This window comes from Suncus etruscus, chromosome 9, assembly GCF_024139225.1.
Source record: "Suncus etruscus isolate mSunEtr1 chromosome 9, mSunEtr1.pri.cur, whole genome shotgun sequence".
Taxonomy (NCBI): Eukaryota; Metazoa; Chordata; class Mammalia; order Eulipotyphla; family Soricidae; genus Suncus; species Suncus etruscus.
The window spans coordinates 109,645,422-109,663,804 of NC_064856.1; the positions used below are offsets into that span (position 1 = coordinate 109,645,422).

At 51.4% G+C, this 18,383-nt stretch overlaps 1 protein-coding gene across 1 annotated transcript; it reads left to right on the forward strand.

Moving 5' to 3' along the window:
* Nucleotides 1–225: 225 nt before the first annotated feature.
* Nucleotides 226–17,252, forward strand: SNX32 (sorting nexin 32). The gene is made up of 13 exons (XM_049780171.1): nt 226–416; nt 14,023–14,121; nt 14,246–14,356; nt 14,441–14,562; nt 14,680–14,803; nt 14,896–15,000; nt 15,102–15,207; nt 15,307–15,382; nt 15,579–15,618; nt 16,312–16,398; nt 16,473–16,632; nt 16,709–16,794; nt 17,010–17,252. The coding sequence occupies exons 1-13, from the start codon at nt 381–383 to the stop codon at nt 17,061–17,063; spliced, it is 1,206 nt and encodes a 401-aa protein (XP_049636128.1). The 5' UTR covers nt 226–380; the 3' UTR covers nt 17,064–17,252.
* The last annotated feature ends 1,131 nt before the right edge of the window (nt 17,253–18,383 follow it).

Genomic DNA, 18,383 nt, shown 5'->3' on the forward strand with positions numbered 1-18,383 from the left:
AGGCGTCAGGGAGCCGCGGGAACGTCGAGGCGCGAGAAACCCCTCGCCTAAGGCGGCACAGCCTGGCCCTCGCCCAGCCCCCCCCCGCTTTAAATACTAGGGGGCGGAGCTAGCTCAAGAACGACAGGCGGCTCAGCCAATGGCGTTGCTCGGAGGGATAAAGTCGCTATCCAATGAGACGGCGCGATTTTGTAGCTACGGGTGGGACTTCACTTGACAGCCCGGAGGGAGTACAGAGGGAGGGGGTCTTGGTCAGCTGACAGGTTCTTCCATTTCCCACCCCCCCGTACGCACCCACCACCCCAATTCTGTCCCCCCATTCTGTCCGGGCTGCGGGAACGCGGCATCTGGCTGGTGTGCTGCAAGCGGCCAGACCTGGGATGGAGGAGCATGGAGAGGATGGGCAGGAGAGCAAGGTAAAGGTCCTGCCTACAGCATCCTGGAGCACCCCTCCAGATGCCCTCCGGGACAATCGGGGAGCCCCGGAGGGATGGAGAGAGAGAGAGAGAGCATGTGCGGAGAAGACAGTGTGTTTGTGCAGTGGGTGTCACCTCGCATGCAGGAGCTGGATGGAGATGGGGAGTGGGCAAGGGGATGGGCCACGCTGAAGATGCCCCCTTGGTAGGGTCTGGTGTGCCTCTGCCCTGACTGATGGATGGAAAAGGCTCTGTCATCGGTGTTTCTCCCACCCAGGAAGCAGCTCAGGCATGATGGGAAAAAGAGGGGGCACCCAGGGGGGCACTCTTTGGGGAGGCTGCAGGCACCGCAGAGTGGGCTGTGAGCAGATAAATGAAGCTCCCTGTCCCCGTCTTGAAGGCCTCAGCTCTCTCCAGCAGTTCCTAAGAGCTGCTGAGGTCAAAGTAGGGGTACACTGGAGGAGATCAGGGGCACCCCCAAGTCAGGTTGTATCTAGGGGAGGCGGTGGGTGCACAGAGGGGAGAGCAGTATCTATCTCTCTCACTGTTGCACCTTCATGGTTAAGTCAGTATATAAATGCTCCAACAGTGCCTGGTATGATGTAAGAATAGAATTAAAAAAAAAAGGGGGCCCTGAACAATGCACAATAGATGGAGTGTTTGCCCTGCATGAGGCAGACCCGCGTTCGATCCCCAGCATCCCATGTGGTCCCCAGAGCCTACTAGGAGTAATTTCTGAGTGCAAAATCAGAAGGAATCTCTGAGCCCCTCCAGGCCGGGCCCGTAAAACTAAATACAGATAGTGTGGGTTATTCTCATTATTTAGTTGGGTTTTATGTTTTTGTTTTTTGGGTCACACCCAGCGGTGCTAAGGGGTTACTCCTGGCTCTGCACTCAGGAATTACACCTGATGGTGATAGAGGACCACATGGGATGCTGAGGATCGAATCCAGGTAGACCATATGCAAGGCCTACCCTCTGTGCTATTGCTCCAGCCCCCATTTTCGGTATTATTATCACTTTGGTTATAAGGGTACTTTTGTGTCCTAAGGTTGTCCTGGGCTCTCAATCAGATGGCCCCAACCTCAGTAAGTGTCAGATTGTCTGAAAGCCCAGCAGTAGACTTGATCCTAAGATTCTCAAGCTACCGCCATGAGTGATTCCTGAGTGCAGAGCCAGGAGTAACCCTTGAGCATCACTGATTTGGACTTATCCCCCCAAGAAAGAGGCAATTCAGGAGCCAAAAATACAAGTGTGGGGGCTGAAGAGATAGCAGAGATAGCATGGAGGTAGGGTGTTTGCCTTGCATGCAGGACGGTGGTTTGAATCCCAGTATCTTATATGGTCCCCTGAGCCTGCCAGGAGTGATTTCTGAGTGTAGAGCCAGGAGTAATCCCTGGGGCCGTCGAGGTGGCGCTAGAGGCAAGGTGTCTACCTTGCAAGCACTAGCGAAGGAAGGACTTCGGTCCGATTCCCCGGTGTCCCATATAGTCCCCCCCAAGCCAGGGGCGATTTCTGAGTGCTTAGCCAGGAGTAACCCCTGAGCATCAAACGGGTGTGGCCCGAAAAACCAAAAAAAAAAAAAAAAAAAGGAGTAACCCCTGAGCGCTGCCGGTGTGACCCCACCACCAAAAAAAAAAAAAAAATACAAGTGTGAAGACATTTGTTTGCATATCTATGAACCTGTTTTAGTCCCCAACACTACATATGGTCCCTCAGGCACCTCCATGAGTGACCCTGAACACAGACAGAGCCAGGAAAAGCAACTGAGAACTGCCACATGTGGCCTAAAATACAAACAACGAAAGGTCAAGAGGAAAATGGAAGAATTTTAAATTTCAATGCATCTAAAAACACTGTTTCGGGGCCAGAGAGATAGCACAGTGGCATTTGCCTTGCAAGCAGCCAACCCAGGACCCAAGGTGGTTGGTTCGAATCCTGGCGTCCCATATGGTCCCCCGTGCCTGCCAGGAGTTATTTCTGAGCAGACAGCCAGGAGTAACTCCTGAGCACCGCTGGGTGTGGCCCAAAAGCCAAAAGCCAAAAGCCAAAACAAACAAACAAACAAACAAAAAAAAACACCACTGTTTCAAAATCTTTACAGCCAAAGATGACAAATCTAAAAAGGAACATAGACAATCTTCCAAAAAAGAAAGAAAGAAAATCTTCCACTTGGGGCCAGAGAGATAGCACAGTGGTAGGTGTTATTCCTTGCACACAGCTGATCCTGGACGAACCTCGGTTCAATACTCATCATCCCATATGGTCCCCTGAGCCTCCCAGGAACAAATTCTGAGTGCAGAGCCAGCCGCCAGGTGTGGCCCAAACAAAACAAAACAACAAAAAAAAAATTCTCCGCTTACTATTATGAGTTTTTTTTTTTTTTTTTTTGGTTTTTGGGTCACATCCAGCGGTGCTCAGGGGTTCCTCCTGGCTGTCTGCTCAGAAATAGCTCCTGGCAGGCACGGGGGACCATATGGGACACCAGGATTCGAACCAACCACCTTTGGTCCTGGATTAGCTGCTTGCAAGGCAAACGCCGCTGTGCTATCTCTCCGGGCCCCTATTATGAGATTTAATACAGCCTCAATAAATTATGCAGTCAAAAAAATCAGTAAAGGGGAGCCAGAATAATAATAGTACAGTGGGTAGGACACTTGCCTTGCAACAGCAGAACTAGGTTCAATTCGTGACATCCCATATAATCACTCCCCCTAGAGTAGTAACTCCTGAGTACCTCTGGTATGACCCCAAATGCCAAAAAAAATTTTTTTGGTAGGGCCAAGAGATAGCATGGAGGTAAGGCGTTTGTCTTGCATACAGAAGACGGTGATTCAAATCCCAGCATGCCATATGGTCCCCCGAGCCTCCAGGAGCGATTTCTGAGCATAGAGCCAGGAGGAACCCCTGAGCACTGTTGGGTGTGACCCAAAAACCAAAACCAAAAAAAATTGGTAAAGGGACTGGAAAGACTCTACCATGGGGAAAGTACTTGTCTTGGGCATAATGTACCTTGTTCAAATCCCAGCACCTCAATGTCCCCTGAGCATTTCTAGAAATGATCCCTCAGCACAGGGCCAGAAGATAGCCTTGAGGAGCACCCCCAAAAAAACTCAAAAAAATTGGGAATGGCCAAAAAATTAATTTTTGGGGTGCCACACCAGGCAATACTTAGGGGTTACTTCCCTCTGCACTCAGGAATCACTCCTGAGTGTTTCTTGGAGTACCATATGGGATGCTGGGGATTGAACCCAGGTCAACTACATACAAGGCAAATGCCTACCTGCTATATTATATCTTCATTCCCTCTTGTTTTTTTAATTCATTCTTGTTTTGGGGCTACATCTGGCTGTGCTCAGAGCCTATTCCTAATTCTGCTTTCAGGAATTACTCCTATCAGGGCTCTAGGAACTGGAGCGAGTGCTGGGGATTAAACTCAGGTCAGCCATGTGCAAGGCAAGGGCCCTTACTGCTGTCCCCCAAAAATTAAGCTTAAAAATTGTAAGGGGAGGGCCTGGAGAGGTAGCACAGCGGTGTTTGCCTTGCAAGCAGTCGATCCAGAACCTAAGGTGGTTGGTTCGAATCCCGGTGTCCCATATGGTCCCCCGTGCCTGCCAGGAGCTATTTCTGAGCAGACAGCCAGGAGGAACCCCTGAGCACCGCCGGGTGTGGCCCAAAAACAAAACAAAACAAAAAAAAATTGTAAGGGGATGAAGAAATAATACAGAAGAAAAATGTTACTTTGAATGTGACCAACTGAGGTTCAAACCCAAACATTTTATATTGCTCCTGAGCACTGCCAAAAGCAATCCCTAAGTATAGAAGCAGGAATAAGTCCTGAGCATCAGGGCTGGAGAGATAGCATGGAGGTAGAGTGTTTGCCTTGCATGCAGAAGGAAGGCGGTTCGAATCCTGGCATCCCATAGGGTCCCCCAAGCCTGGCAGGAGCGATTTCTGAGCATAGAGCCAGAAGTAACCCCTGAGCTCTGCATGGTGTGACCCAAAAACCGAAAAAAAAAAAAAAAGTCCTGAACATCACTGGGTGTGGCTCCACCCACCCACAAAACGAATTATGAATCAAAACAAAGAAAAATAACTAAGGTTCGTAGAGATAGCACAGCGGTAGGTTTGCCTTGCATGCAGCTGACCCAGGACAGATGGTGGTTTGATTCCCAGTATCCCATATGGTTCCCCAAGCTTGCCCGGGATGATTTCAGAGTGCAGAGCCAGGAGTAAACCCTGACCGCCACCAGGTGTGACACAAAAACAAAAACAAACTACTTAAATGGCAGAATATTTGGACTTTAGGACCCAGAGGAATAGCCTGGCAAGCATCTGGGCTTGAGTCGAATCCCCAGAGTCTCACATGTGCCTGTGGGAGCTGCACTGTTCTGTTGGTGGAGATGGAGGCTCCGTTGCGTGGCATCAGCATTGCAGGCAGTTTCCAGCTGTGACAAGCACCACAACAGAGGGTGCAATCCTCTGATGATCGCCAAAGTCCAGAAGAGCAACCTGGGTCTGGAGTGTCAGTACCATGGCTGTGGGGAGGGCCCTCACTTGCACGTATCCAACCCCAGTTCAGCCTTCAGCACCCAGCACCTCGTAGGGTTCTTCTGAGCATGGCCAGGAGTGATCCCTGATCAACATTAAGCCCCAAGCTCTGTCATGTGTGACCCTAAAGCAAAAAATAAATAAAGTTAATAAAAATTAAATAAAAACAAGGCTAGAGAAATAGCAGACAGGGTGTGTGTGTGTCTTGCATATGGCTGACCTGGGTTTGATCCCTGACATCCCATATGGTCCCTGAACCAGCCAGGAGTGATTCCTGAGCACAGAGCCAGAAGTAACCCCTGGACATCGCTGGTATGGCCCAAACACCAAAAAATAAAATAAAATAAAATAAAAATCCAATAGCAAGTACTAAACCTGGCAAAAAAAAAAAGGTCAAATTTGGGCCAGAGAGATAGCACAACGATAGGGCATTTGCCTTGCATGTAGCTTACCCAGGACAACATGGTTCAAATCCCGGCACCCAATATGGTCTCCCGAGTCAGCCAGGAGCGATTTCTGAACACAAAGTCAGGAGTAACCCCTGAGTGCCGCTGCCGGGTGTGACCCAAAAAACAAAAACAACAACAACAACAACAAGTCAAATCTCAGAGGCCAGCAGGGAAGGCATTTGCCTTGCATATGGCCAAGATGAGTTCAGTCCCTGGCACCGTATATGGTCCCTGAATTCTGCTAGGATGGATCCCCGAGCACAGAGCAAGGAGTAAACCCTGAGCACGGTCAGGTGTGAACAGGGAAAAAAAAAATTGACCAGAGAGATAGTGTAATCAGGTAGGATATTGACCTGGCACACGTCCAACATGGATTTGATCTCTGGTATTCCATATAGTCCCCCAAGCCTGCCAGAAGTGATCCCTGAAGATAGAGCCCTAAAGCAGACCTGAGTGAAGCCCCCAAACAAACAAAAGTCAAACCTCTGCAGAGAAAATTATGTAAAATATTGCTGAGAAAGGTGAGAGGTGTAGGTTCTGTTTGTTTGTTTGTTTTGGGGCTACACCCAGTGGCAGTCAGGGGTTACTCCTGGATCTGCCCTTAGAAATTGCTGCTGGGGGGCCCGGAGAGATAGCACAGGGGTGTTTGCCTTGCAAGCAGCCAATCCAGGACCAAAGGTGGTCTGTTCGAATCCCGGTGTCCCATATGGTCCCCCGTGCCTGCCAGGAGCTATTTCTGAGCAGACAGCCAGGAGTAACCCCTGAGTACCACCAGGTGTGACCCAAAAACCAAAAAAAAAAAAAAAAAGAAATTGCTGCTGGGGCCGGGCGGTGGCGCTAAAGGTAAGGTGCCTGCCTTGCCTGCGCTAGCCTTGGACGGACCGCAGTTCGATCCCCCGGTGTCCCATATGGTCCCCCAAGCCAGGAGCAACTTCTAAGCACATAGCCAGGAGTAACCCCTGAGCGTTACCGGGTGTGGCCCAAAAACCAAAAAAAAAAAAAAAAGAAATTGCTGCTAAGGGCCCGGAGAGATAGCACAGTGGCGTTTGCCTTGCAAGCAGCCGATCCTGGACCAAAGGTGGTTGGTTCGAATCTCGGTGTCCCATATGGTCCCCCGTGCCTGCCAGGAGCTATTTCTGAGCAGACAGCCAGGAGTAACCCCTGAGCAACGAGGCCCGAAAACCAAAAAAAAAAAAAAAAAAAAAAGAAATTGCTGCTAGGGCTGTTGAGGTCGCACTAGAGCTAAGGTGTCTGCCTTGCAAGCACTAGCCAAGGAAGGACCTCGGTTCAATCCCCCGGTGTCCCATATGGTCCCCCCAAGCCAGGGGCAATTTCTGAGCGCTTAGCCAGGAGTAACCCCTGAGCATCAAACAGGTGTGGCCCGAAAAACCAAAAACCAAACCAAAACAAAACAAAACAAAATTGCTTCTAGTAGTGCTCAGGAAGCCATATAGGATGCTGGGGTTCAAACTCGAGTTAGCTGTGTTTGTAAAGCAAATGTCCTACCCATTGTGTTCCAGTCCCATGTAAAGGTAGTTTTGTAGTAGAATGCTTACCTGGCATGCGTGAGGCCCTGAGTTTCATCCCGAGCATTGCCAAGAAAACAAAACCCATATTACTGTAAAAAACTGAAAACAGCCTAATCATCAGAAAGAGGGCCCATGATCAAGGACCTGAGGGTCACCATTTTAAACAAAGTGTCAGAGAAATAGTACAGTGGATAAATCCTTGCATACAGCTGACCTGGGTTCGATTTGTGGCACCCTATATGGCTATGAGGAGTGAGTGACCCCTGAGTGCTGAGACTTGAGTAAGCCAGGTGTGAGCCCCCCTCATAAACAAAACCCAGCTTGACCTCTACATTCATTGCAATTCAATTAAAATCCTAGGGAAAAAAATTGGGGGGGGGGCCCACACTTGGCAGTGCTCAAGTGTGGGTTACTCCTGGGTTACTCCAGGGCAGGTTATTCCTGGCTCTGTGCTTAGGAATCACTCCTGACAGTACTCCAGATGCCGAGGATTAAACCCAGGATACCTAGCTCAGTCCATGCAAGGCAAACTCCCTATCTGCCATACAATCACTCCAACCCCAAAATCTTAAACCATTTATTTATTTATTTATTTATTTATTTAGTTTTTAGTTTTGGGCCACATATGGTGGTGTTCATTGATTACTCTTGGCTTTCCACTCAGAAATCACTCCTGGTAGGCTTGGAGAGGGGCATCTGGGATGCTAAAATCAAACCTGGATCAGCCGTGTGCAAGGCAAATGTCCTACCTGCTGTGCTATCAATCTAGGCCCCTAGAAAGTTTTTTGGTTTTTGGGTCACACCTGGCAACACTCAGGGGTTCTACGTTCAGAAATCGCCCCTGGCAGGCACGGGGACATATGGGATGCCGAGATTCGAACCACTGTCCTTCTGCATGGAAGGCAAACGCCTTACTTCCATGCTATCTCACCAATCCCAAAACTAGATTTTTTTGTTTGTTTGTTTGGTCTTTTGGGCCACACCCGGTGGTGCTCAGGGGTTACTCCTGGCTATCTGCTCAGAAATAGCTCCTGGCAGGCACGGGAGACTGTATGGGATGCTGGGATTCGAACCAACCATCTTAAGTCCAGGATCCATTGCTTGCAAGGCAAACACCGCTGTGCTATCTCTCCGGGCCCACCCCTAGAAAGTTTGTGTGTGTGTGTGTGTGTGTGTGTGTGTGTGTGTGTGTGTGTGTGTGTGTGTGTGTTTCCTATTTGTTTTAGGGCCACAACCAGCAAATGCTCAGGGCTTACTCCTGGCTCTGCAGTCCAAGATTACTCCTGGCAGTGCTCAGGGGACCATATAGGATGTCAGGAATCTACCCTAGTTCAGTGGCATACAAAATTAGATAATCCATATTTACACATTCATAATCCCTGTGGATTATCATTCTGAACCCCCTCCCCCGCCTGCCCGGCAAGCTTTTAATTTTTTTTTTTTGTTTTTGTTTTTCGGCCACACCCAGGAGTTCAGGGGTTACTCCTGGATATGTGCTCAGAAATCACTCCTGGCTTGGGGACACCGGGGGATCAAACTGCGGTCCATCCTAGGCTAGTGCAAGCAAAGCAGACACCTTACATACTGCGCCACCGCTCCGGCCCCCAGCAAGCTTTTTTTTTTTTGATTTATTTATAGAAAATACATCACATAGTTGACACAATTGATCATAATACATTTGTTTCAGGAAGAGCAAGAGCAAAGCTATTTTGAAAAATAGAAAGAAAGGGGCCGGAGAGATATAGCACAGCAGCGTTTGCCTTGCAAGCAGCTGACCCAGGACCTAAGGTGTGGTTGGTTCGAATCCCCCAGTGTCCCATATGGTCCTGCCTGCCAGGAGCTATTTCTGAGCAGATAGCCAGGGGTAACCCCTGAGCACTGGGTGTGGTCCAAAACCAGAAAGAAAGAAAGAAAGAAAGAAAGAAAGAAAGAAAGAAAGAAAGAAAGAAAGAAAGAAAGAAAGAAAGAAAGAAAGAAAGAAAGAAAGAAAGAAAGAAAGAAAGGAGGGAGGGAGGGAGGGAGGGAGGGAGGGAGGGAGGGAGGGAGGGAGGGAGGGAGGGAGGGAGGGAGGGAGGGAGGGAGAGAGAGAGAGGGAGAGAGAGAGAGAGAGAGAGAGAGAGAAAGAAAGAAAGAAAGAAAGAAAGAAAGAAAGAAAGAAAGAAAGAAAGAAAGAAAGAAAGAAAGAAAGAAAGAAAGAAAGAAAGAAAGAAAGAAAGAAAGAAAGAAAGAAAGAAAGAAAGAAAGAAAGAAAGAAAGAAAGAGGGAGGGAGGGAGGGAGGAAGGGAGAAAGAAAGGAAGAAAGAAAGAAAGAAACAAAGAAAGAAAGAGGGGGCCGGAGAGATAGCATGGAGGTAAGGCGGTTGCCTTTCATGCAGGAGGTCATCGGTTTGAATCCCGGCATCCCATATGGTCCCCCGTGCCTGCCAGGAGCAATTTCTGAGCCTGGAGCCAGGAATAACCCCTGAGCACTGCCGGGTGTGACCCAAAAAAACAAAAAAACAAAAAAACAAAAAAAAACAAAAAAAAGAAAGAAAGGAAGAAAGAAAGAAAGGAAGAAAGGAAGAAAGAAAGAAAGAAAGAAAGAAAGAAAGAAAGAAAGAAAGAAAGAAAGAAAGAAAGAAAGAAAGAAAGAAAGAAAGAAAGAAAGAAAGAAAGAAAGAAAGAAAGAAAGAAAGAAAGAAAGAAAGAAAGACTAAGATGGAAGAGAAAGGAAAGAAGAAAAAGCTCAGTAGCAAGTTTATTTATTTATTTTTGGGGGGGGTGGTTTGGGCCACACCCGGTAACGCTCAGGGGTTACTCCTGGCTATGTGCTCAGAAGTTGCTCCTGGCTTGGGGGACCATATGGGACACCGGGGGATCGAACCTCGGTCCATCCAAGGCTAGCGCAGGCACCTTACCTTCAGCGCCACAGCCCGGCCCCAGCAAGTTTATTTTTGAAAATTATTGAATCACCAATGAACTCATTAAAGCCCTAGCAGAAGGTTTAGTAAGCTCTTCTTCTTCTTCTTCTTCTTCTTCTTCTTCTTCTTCTTCTTCTTCTTCTTCTTCTTCTTCTTCTTCTTCTTCTTCTTCTTCTTCTTCTTCTTCTTCTCCTCCTCCTCCTCCTCCTCCTCCTCCTCCTCCTTCTTCTCCTTCTCCTTCTTTCTTCTTCTTTTTTTTTTTTTTTTTGGTTTTTGGGCCACACCCTGTGACGCTCATGGGTTACTCCTGGCTATGCGCTCAGAAGTTGCTCCTGGCTTCTTGGGGGACCATATGGGACGCCGGGGGATCGAACCACGGTCCGTCCTAGGCTAGCGCAGGCAAGGCAGGCACCTTACCTCCAGCGCCACCGCCCGGCCCCTTCTTCTTTCTTCTTCTTCCTCCTCTTCTTCCTCTTCTTCCTCCTCTTCCTCCTCCTCCTCCTTTTTGTAAGGATAAGAGTTAAAGAAATACAGTAAAAACAAGTGTTTTTTAGAGTGGCAATTGTTGTTTGCATAGGCCTAGCAAAATATGGGGGAAATGGAAAGGAAAAGCCTTGGCCTAAATACAAGGAGACCTTACCCTAAAGTTTTCTGGCATAAGACCAACTCTGGGCTCCAGGCATACTAGGTTGTCCAACCTGAGTCATTCTCTGTGGTCCCAGTAAAAATTTTTTTTCACACAATAGCTGTTGTCCCCAGCAAGCTTTTGAAATAAACAAGTTGGTTCTAAAATTTCTGTGGCAAGACTGACGAATTCTAATAATAAAAATGATTATTAAGATGAATATTGCCTGGCCCGAGGAGATAGCATAGTGGGGAGGCGTTTACCTTGCATGTGGCCTATCTGGGTTCAATCCCCGGCATCTCATCCTGAGACTGCCAGGAGTAATTTCTGAGCACAGAGCTAGGAGTAATATCTGAGCGCCACTGGGCATGACCAAAAACCAAAAAAACGATGAATATTGCCAGGGCCAGAGCAGTAGCACAGTGGGGAGGGCATTTGCCTTGTACATGGCCCAGGTTCAATGCCTGTCATTCCATATGACCTGCTAAACCTGGCAGGCATCATTTCTGAGCCTAGAGTAACCCAAGTGCCGGTGGGTGTGCGCTCCCTCCCCTCAAAAAAGATGAATAATGCCAGTTCATTCTGATTTCCAGGTTACCTATCAGTCATTGAACCTGGAGAGTTCAGAACCAGTTACCAAGTCTGGGCAGGACAAGAACTCAGGGCTGGAGTGGAGCAGTCAGGAGGCCCAGATTTGATTCCCAGCAACTCCTGGTCCCCTAAACCCATCCTGGAGCCAGCAGCAAGCCAGTAGTAGCTTCTGAGCTATGAGCGTGGTCTCAAAACAAAAATCAACACAAGAGGTTCCGAGTCTAAACAGAAGAGAGCAGGAGAGAAGCAAACGGCTAGAACAGATGCTTGAGAAAAGATAAAGAGCCAGGGCTGGAGTGATAGCCCAGCGGGGAGGGTGTTTGCCTTGCACAGGCACAGGGTTTGATCCTCAACAGCCCATAGAGGACACTGAACCTGCCAGGAGTCATTTCTCAGCACAGAGCCAGGAATAACCCCTGAGTACCACCAAAAAAAAAAAAAAAAAAGATAAAGGGCCAGTAAGTCTGTAAAATGTTGTTCAACTTCGTTCCTCCCCCAGGGGATGTGTGGCTCAGAGCCTGGAGCTGTCACCATAGTTCCTGCTGTGTAAGAAGGACTAAGGAGCTGCTAGGACATGTGCCTTGCACACAGCTGTCCCGGGACCAGCCCTCAGCCCTCCATATGTCCCCCAAAGCATGCCAGAAGCATGCCAAAAGTGATCTCTGAGCACAGAACTTTTTTTTGGAAAGGCGATGAATGGTTATCCCGTGCTTGCAGGCATATCCAAGTTATTGTAGTAATCTTGGAAAATTGATTTGCAGTACCTGTGAAAAGCATTTTATTTTATTTTTTTGCATTTTATTTTTTTGTTTGTTCATTTTTGGCTCAAACCCAGCCATGCTCAGAAGCTATTTCTGGCTCTGTGCTCAGGATTGATCTTTATTGGGGTTAAGGGGATTATATGTGGTATCAGGGATTTGAACTGGGGTCCACCATGTGTAAGGCACATTCTTCACCCCTGTATTATCTCTTGAGCCCTGTATAAACATTTCTTTTTTAGTTGTTTGTTTTGGAATCGCACATGGCAGTGCTCAGGGGTTACTCCTGGTTTTGCACTCATTTTTATTTATTTAAATTTTTTTTTGGCTTTTGGGCCACACCCGGCATTGCTCAGGGGTTACTCCTGGCTGTCTGCTCAGAAATAGCTCCTGGCAGGCACGGGGGACCATATGGGACACCGGGATTCGAACCAACAACCTTAGGTCCTGGATCGGCTGCTTGCAAGGCAAACGCCGCTGTGCTATCTCTCTGGGCCCTGCACTCATTATTTCTGGCAGGCTCCAAGGACCAACCATATGGGACACCAGAGATCGAACCCAGTTGGCCACATGCAAGGCAAACGCCCTCCTTCTTGTACTATGGCTCCAACTCCCATGTAAGCATTTTAAACACTTGTCCACACTGAGATGGAGCATTCCCAACAGAAATGACTGCTGATGTCCTTCAAACGTCTTTTGCAAGAATGTGTGTGGCAGCTGGATTCATGACAACTGCTGCTTGAAAAGCCCAGCTCCCCCGCCACACACACACACATAAGAAGAGGGGGTTTCCATGGCCTCTGAGTCTTCAGATAAGAAAGTGCTACAGGCAGTGAAAAGGCTCATTTTCTCAGCTGCAGGCAGCTGAGGTGCACCAGAGCACACACTGTAGCTCACTTTTCTGAAGCTCAAGGCCAGGGAAAGCTACAATTATAGGAGTCAGAAACACGGTCTGCTGGGTCCAAAGCCTCTGAAGAGAGAGAAGCAGGCAGGCTGGTGAAGACTGGCAGCAACGCTTCCAGGAAAAGTGGCTTTAACCCTCTGCCCTGTCCGCATCACTGGCCACCATGCAGGCATGTTTAGCCTTCAGTGAAAGGCCTGGTGACTAGCTCAGTGAAAGAATGAGCAAGCCTGCAAGGGCTGGGTCTCCGCCATGTGTAAGGCCCAAGGTTCGATCCCTGACATCACCAAAAACAGAGAAAAGAATGATTTCCTCGCTTAGTGCCTCAGGGATATTTCCACTTGGAGAAAGGCAGGAGCTGCCTCTGTAAGGGATGAAAATTAGCGGATGGAGTGGTGACAGGCACCCCTATGTCCTCACCCACTCACTTCCCATTGGTTGAACGTGTCTGAGTCAGGAATCTAGCCCAGCCTGGCAGGTTCACAGCTCTGCCATCTACCTTGATGGGTCTTTTCTCCTCTTTGAGGGGCTCAGCTCCCACACCTGTAAAATGGGGGGAATTAAGGGCCAGAGCAATAGCATGCTGGGAGGGCGCTTTGCTTTGCACATGGCCAATCCGGGTTTAATCCCCGGCATCCCATATAATTGGTCCCTGGAGCCTGCCAGGAATGATTTCTGAGCACTGCTGGGTGCAGCCCCAAAACAAACAAAAATAAAGTGGGGGGAAAGACTTGGTACTGGAGTTCAGCTGTGGAGAATAGATCTTGCATATGTGGGTCCCTAGGTCTAATTCCAGCACTGCCAAGCCAAAAAAAAAAAAATCGGGGGGCCCAGAGAGATAGCACATCGGTGTTTGCCTTGCAAGCAGCTGACCCAGGACCTAAGGTGTGGTTGGTTCGAATCCTGGTGTCCCATATGGTCCCCCATGCCTGCCAGGAGCTATTTCTGAGCAGACAGCCAGGAGTAACCCCTGAGCAAGGCCGGTTGTGACCCAAAAACCAAAAAAAAGAAAAAAAAAATCGTGGAGACTTTTTTTTTTTTTTTTGGTTTTTCGGCCACACCCAGCGTTGCTCAGGGGTCACTCCTGGCTGTCTGCTCAGAAATAGCTCCTGGCAGGCACGGGGGACCATATGGGACACCGGGATTCGAACCAACCACCTTTGGTCCTGGATCGGCTGCTTGCAAGGCGAATGCTGTTGTGCTATCTCTCCGGCCTGAGACTTCTACATGTCCATGACCCAAGGGCAGGGAAGGAAAAACAAAGGGGTATGGGTTGCGATGACAGGTATCCCCTCCCCACAGCCTTCTGGCTCCGAGGACCCTGGAGAGACCTCCCTGCAGGTGGAGATCTCAGACGCTGTGAGCGAGCGGGACAAGGTGAAGTTCACGGTGCAAACCAAGGTGAGCGCATGTGGGCACTAGTTGGGGCACAGGGCTGAGAGCCTGCATGCGGGGTAGGACCCCTGGAAGCTGGGGCAGGTTTCAGCATCGGGGCAAACCCTGCCACTGGCCTCCCTGTTGGCAGAGCTGCCTGCCACACTTTATGCAACCCGAGTTTTCCGTGGTTCGGCAACATGAGGAGTTCGTCTGGCTGCACGACACCTATGTGGACAATGAGGAATACGCTGGTTTGATTGTGAAGAGTGGAGCTCCTGGGTCTGGCGGGGTTGGGGTGTCTCTGGCAGGCAGGGTCTGCTCAGCCTGCCCCTCCTCTGCCCAGATCCCCCCTGCTCCTCCGAGGCCAGACTTTGAGGCTTCGAGGGAAAAGTTGCAGAAGCTCGGGGAAGGGGACAGTTCCATTACTCGGGAGGAATTTGCCAAAATGAAGCAAGAGCTGGAGGCGTGAGTGTCCCTTCTCTCCTGATCCCCGGGGTGCCCCCTTACCCTCCCTGCTGCTGGGGGATGAGGCAAGTGAGGGAGGGAACCCCAAGGCCCAGTCTTGCCTGCTGTCTGCTGCAGGGAGTACCTGGCCATCTTCAAGAAGACCGTGGCAATGCATGAAGGCTTTCTGCAGCGCCTGGCAGCGCACCCCACTCTGCACCGGGACCGCAACTTCTATGTCTTCTTGGAATACGGCCAGGATGTGAGTATGGGGCGGTGCAGCTCGAGACATGCATTGGGGGTACAACAGGCACCTCCCCCAGCTTACCCCTCTTCTCCACCTGTGTGCCTCAGCTGAGCGTCCGAGGAAAGAACCGGAGGGAACTCCTTGGAGGCTTTCTGAGGAATATTGTCAAGTCTGCAGATGAAGTGCTCATCACCGGTGTGTCGGGGCTCAAGGTGAACCCCAGGACCCCCTTTTCCTCTAGCTTCAGCTCTGAGTAGTGGTGGGATTGGGCTGGAGGGATCCTTAGGGGTAAGTGCCGCCCTGATTGCCCTAGGAGGTGGATGACTTCTTCGAGCATGAGCGGACCTTCCTGCTGGAGTACCACAGCCGCATCAGGGATGCCTGCCTGCGGGCCGACCGGGTCATGAGTTCCCACAAGTGTATGTTTGTCTTGTACCCCCCACCCAAGAGGTACAGGGAGGGAGGGGGGACATGTGCAAACGGGCTGATGGGGTTGATGCAAGACTGTCCCCCCACAGGCCTGGCGGACGATTACATCCCCATCTCGGCTGCACTGAGCAGCCTGGGGACGCAGGAAGTCAACCAGCTAAAGATGTGAGGTCGCCCCCTTGGCCCGGCTATGCCTGTAATTCCAGGGGTGCCCAGCAGGGGATGATCTGTGGGTGTGTCCTCAGCCCTAGGGGTGTGTGTGGGGTAGGACTGGGGTTCCTGGGAAGGGGCAGAGGGAGTCTAGGATGAGAGCCTGGGGGCCCCCATTACATTGACACCCTTGCTTCCCACTGTCTCCTAGGAGCTTCCTCAAATTGGCGGAGCTCTTTGAACGACTAAGAGTGAGTCCGCCGACAGTGCTAAAGGTCCCCAACCAGGAAGGGCAGGGAAGAGGCAGCCATCTGGGGTTCACTCTGGAATGTTCAGGAAGAACTTGGGCCCTCGCTGTTGACACTGGAGAATAAGGCTCTAAGGCCCATTTAACCGGGGCAGAGCAGGGTCCCCGTTTGTGGCGGGAGAGGGGGTGGAGGCAGAGGCAGGAAACCTGGCTTGGGTAGCATTTACAAGGAGGTGCCACGCGCCCCTGGCAGACTGCACTGTGTCCTGGCCCAGACACACACTTCCTGAAGTCTCTTCCAAGAAAGCTGCGGTGCGTGCCAACCTTTCTAAAGTGGCGCAGCTCTTCCCTGCCTGGCCCTCCTCAGTGATCCTGCCCCTTCTAGAAACTGCTCAAGATGCGAAGCCCAAAGCCCTTAGCTTATGCCTGCTTTAGGCCATTCTAGTATCTCAGCAACCAGTTAGGGTACCCAGAGCACAGGGGCTTGCATACCTGCAAAGCTCGAGTCACCTAAGTCCCCCTCAACCCCCACCCCCAGACCCCAACTCCCTGCCTCACCAAGGTCCAGAGCAGATGCCACCTCCGTGAAGCCTTCCCTGATCACCAGGGCTGACCTAGAGTGTTTCTCAAGTGGCCGGATATTTGGAGGAGCCGCCCCTCTGTCAGGCCCTCCCCAGCCCTCACATTTCTGATTCAGAAGCTGGAGGGCCGAGTGGCGTCAGACGAGGACCTCAAACTCTCCGACATGCTGCGCTACTACATGCGGGACGCCCAAGCAGCCAAGGTGAGCCGATGGTCCCGGGGTGTCCAGGAGGCTGGTGAGCAAAACTGAGCCTGTGTGTGGCTGGCCGGCTGCAGGACCTGCTGTACCGGAGGCTGCGGGCCCTGGCGGACTATGAGAATGCCAACAAGGCACTGGATAAGGCCCGCACCAAGAACCGGGAGGTGCGCACGGCCGAGAGTCACCAGCAGCTCTGCTGTCAGCGCTTCGAGCGTCTCTCGGATTCGGCCAAGCAGGGTAAGGCCCAAGGAGTCCCCAGCCAGGGCCATGGCCCAGTCCAGAGGGTCCCTATGCTCCCCTTTCCTGTCTCCAGAGCTCATCGACTTCAAGTCCCGCCGTGTCTCCTCTTTCCGCAAGAACCTAGTTGAATTGGCAGAGCTGGAGCTCAAACATGCCAAGGTGAGTCCTCCGGGCCCTCACCCCTCCAGCTCTGTGCAAGCGTGTGGTGGGGGGGTCGAGTCATCCTGAGCACCACCTGAGGCCCCAGGATGGAGTCTTCTATCTGGGACACCCACTCTTCTAGAAGGGGTGAGGAAAGGGAGGGAGGCCCCGAGTGACCTGAGGTGCAGGGCAGGGCATGGCAGACGGGAACTTTCCAGGATCTTTCTCTGCAGGCCAGCACCCTTCTTCTCCGCAACACCCTCATTGCTCTCAAGGGGGAGCCCTAGAGCAACCTCAGCGACGGACCTCTTCAGTGGGACCCCAGGCCCCCCTATTACTGGTTATGCCCTGACCTCCCGAGGACCTACGCCCAGCCCCAATCCCAACCCCACCCCAAGGTGCCAGGCCCTGCAAGATGGAGGGCCTGGGGTAACCCTCAGCCCATCAGTAAACCAAAGCCAGCCTGAGGTGACCCCAGAACCCAGTACTCCGGAGGAGCCTACTGGGGAGACGCCACCTCGGTGGGCCTCAGCCCACTTGTTCCCATCAGTTCCTCTTTTAATAAAGCTTGGCTCTACAGTGCCTCGGCCTTATCTGCCTCTCCTTGCTGCCCACGCCTGCCAGGGCATTATGGAAGCCAGACCTAGGGACACCACTTAGGGTCCCCTGCAGCAAGCCTCAATTGCTTCCGGCCTCAGCAGCTCTCCAGGGGGCTTTAATAAAGCCTACAAGTTCCCAGGCTTGAACCAACCCACTGAGCCTGGTGAGGACCACATGGAAGCAAACCGGAGGAGTGAGCCTACTTGCTGTCGTTAAAGAGAGAAGCTGGCCATTTTGCTGGGCAGACCCTGTGAGGGTCCTGGGGTCCCCTTACTTTGGGGCAGCCAGAGAGCACCCAGGGCAAGGCTGGCCAACGGCTCTGGGCCGCAGCCAACACCCACTTGGTTAAACACAGGGAGGTGGGGCCCATGACGCCCGGCCGGGTCTGAAGTCCTGGCCAGCCCTGCCCTGGTTGAGCTCAACTCGCTTCTGACACACAGCACAACCCTGGGCCCAGCCCTCTCTGAGTCAGGCGCTCAGGGCCCCTGGGAAGGCTGACTGCAGAGAAAGTGGCCACGAGGCAGCCTGGGCCTAGTCACCGCCTAGTCACAGACGGCCCCCTCTGGGCAAGGCGGAGAAGGCCTGTGCTCTACCCTGCAGCCACCCAGCTTCACATTCTCGGCAACTGGCCGGGTACCAGCTGCCCACCTTGGGAACAGGAGGCTGCTGGCACTGGCCTGGCTGGATCTGGGCAACAGATGCTGCGCCAGGCCCGGCCTGCCTGTGGGTCCCAAACCGCGACAAACACCACACCAGGGAGTCTGTTTATTGTCGTGTTTTTTAATTGAAGGTCCGTTACTGGTCCCGTCTCCATGCGTGGAGACCGAGGAAACAGGGAGGGGGCTGTGGCGGGGCTGGGGGGCATCGCCACGGTCCATTTACACACAGAACTAAACGACAAGCACAGAGTCACTATTGTGGTTAGAGTTGGCAGCATGGGAAAGGGGAGGGAGGGAGCGGATTGGGGAGGTGGGTGTCGTTAAAAAAAAAAGCAGGCCCCCCCCAAG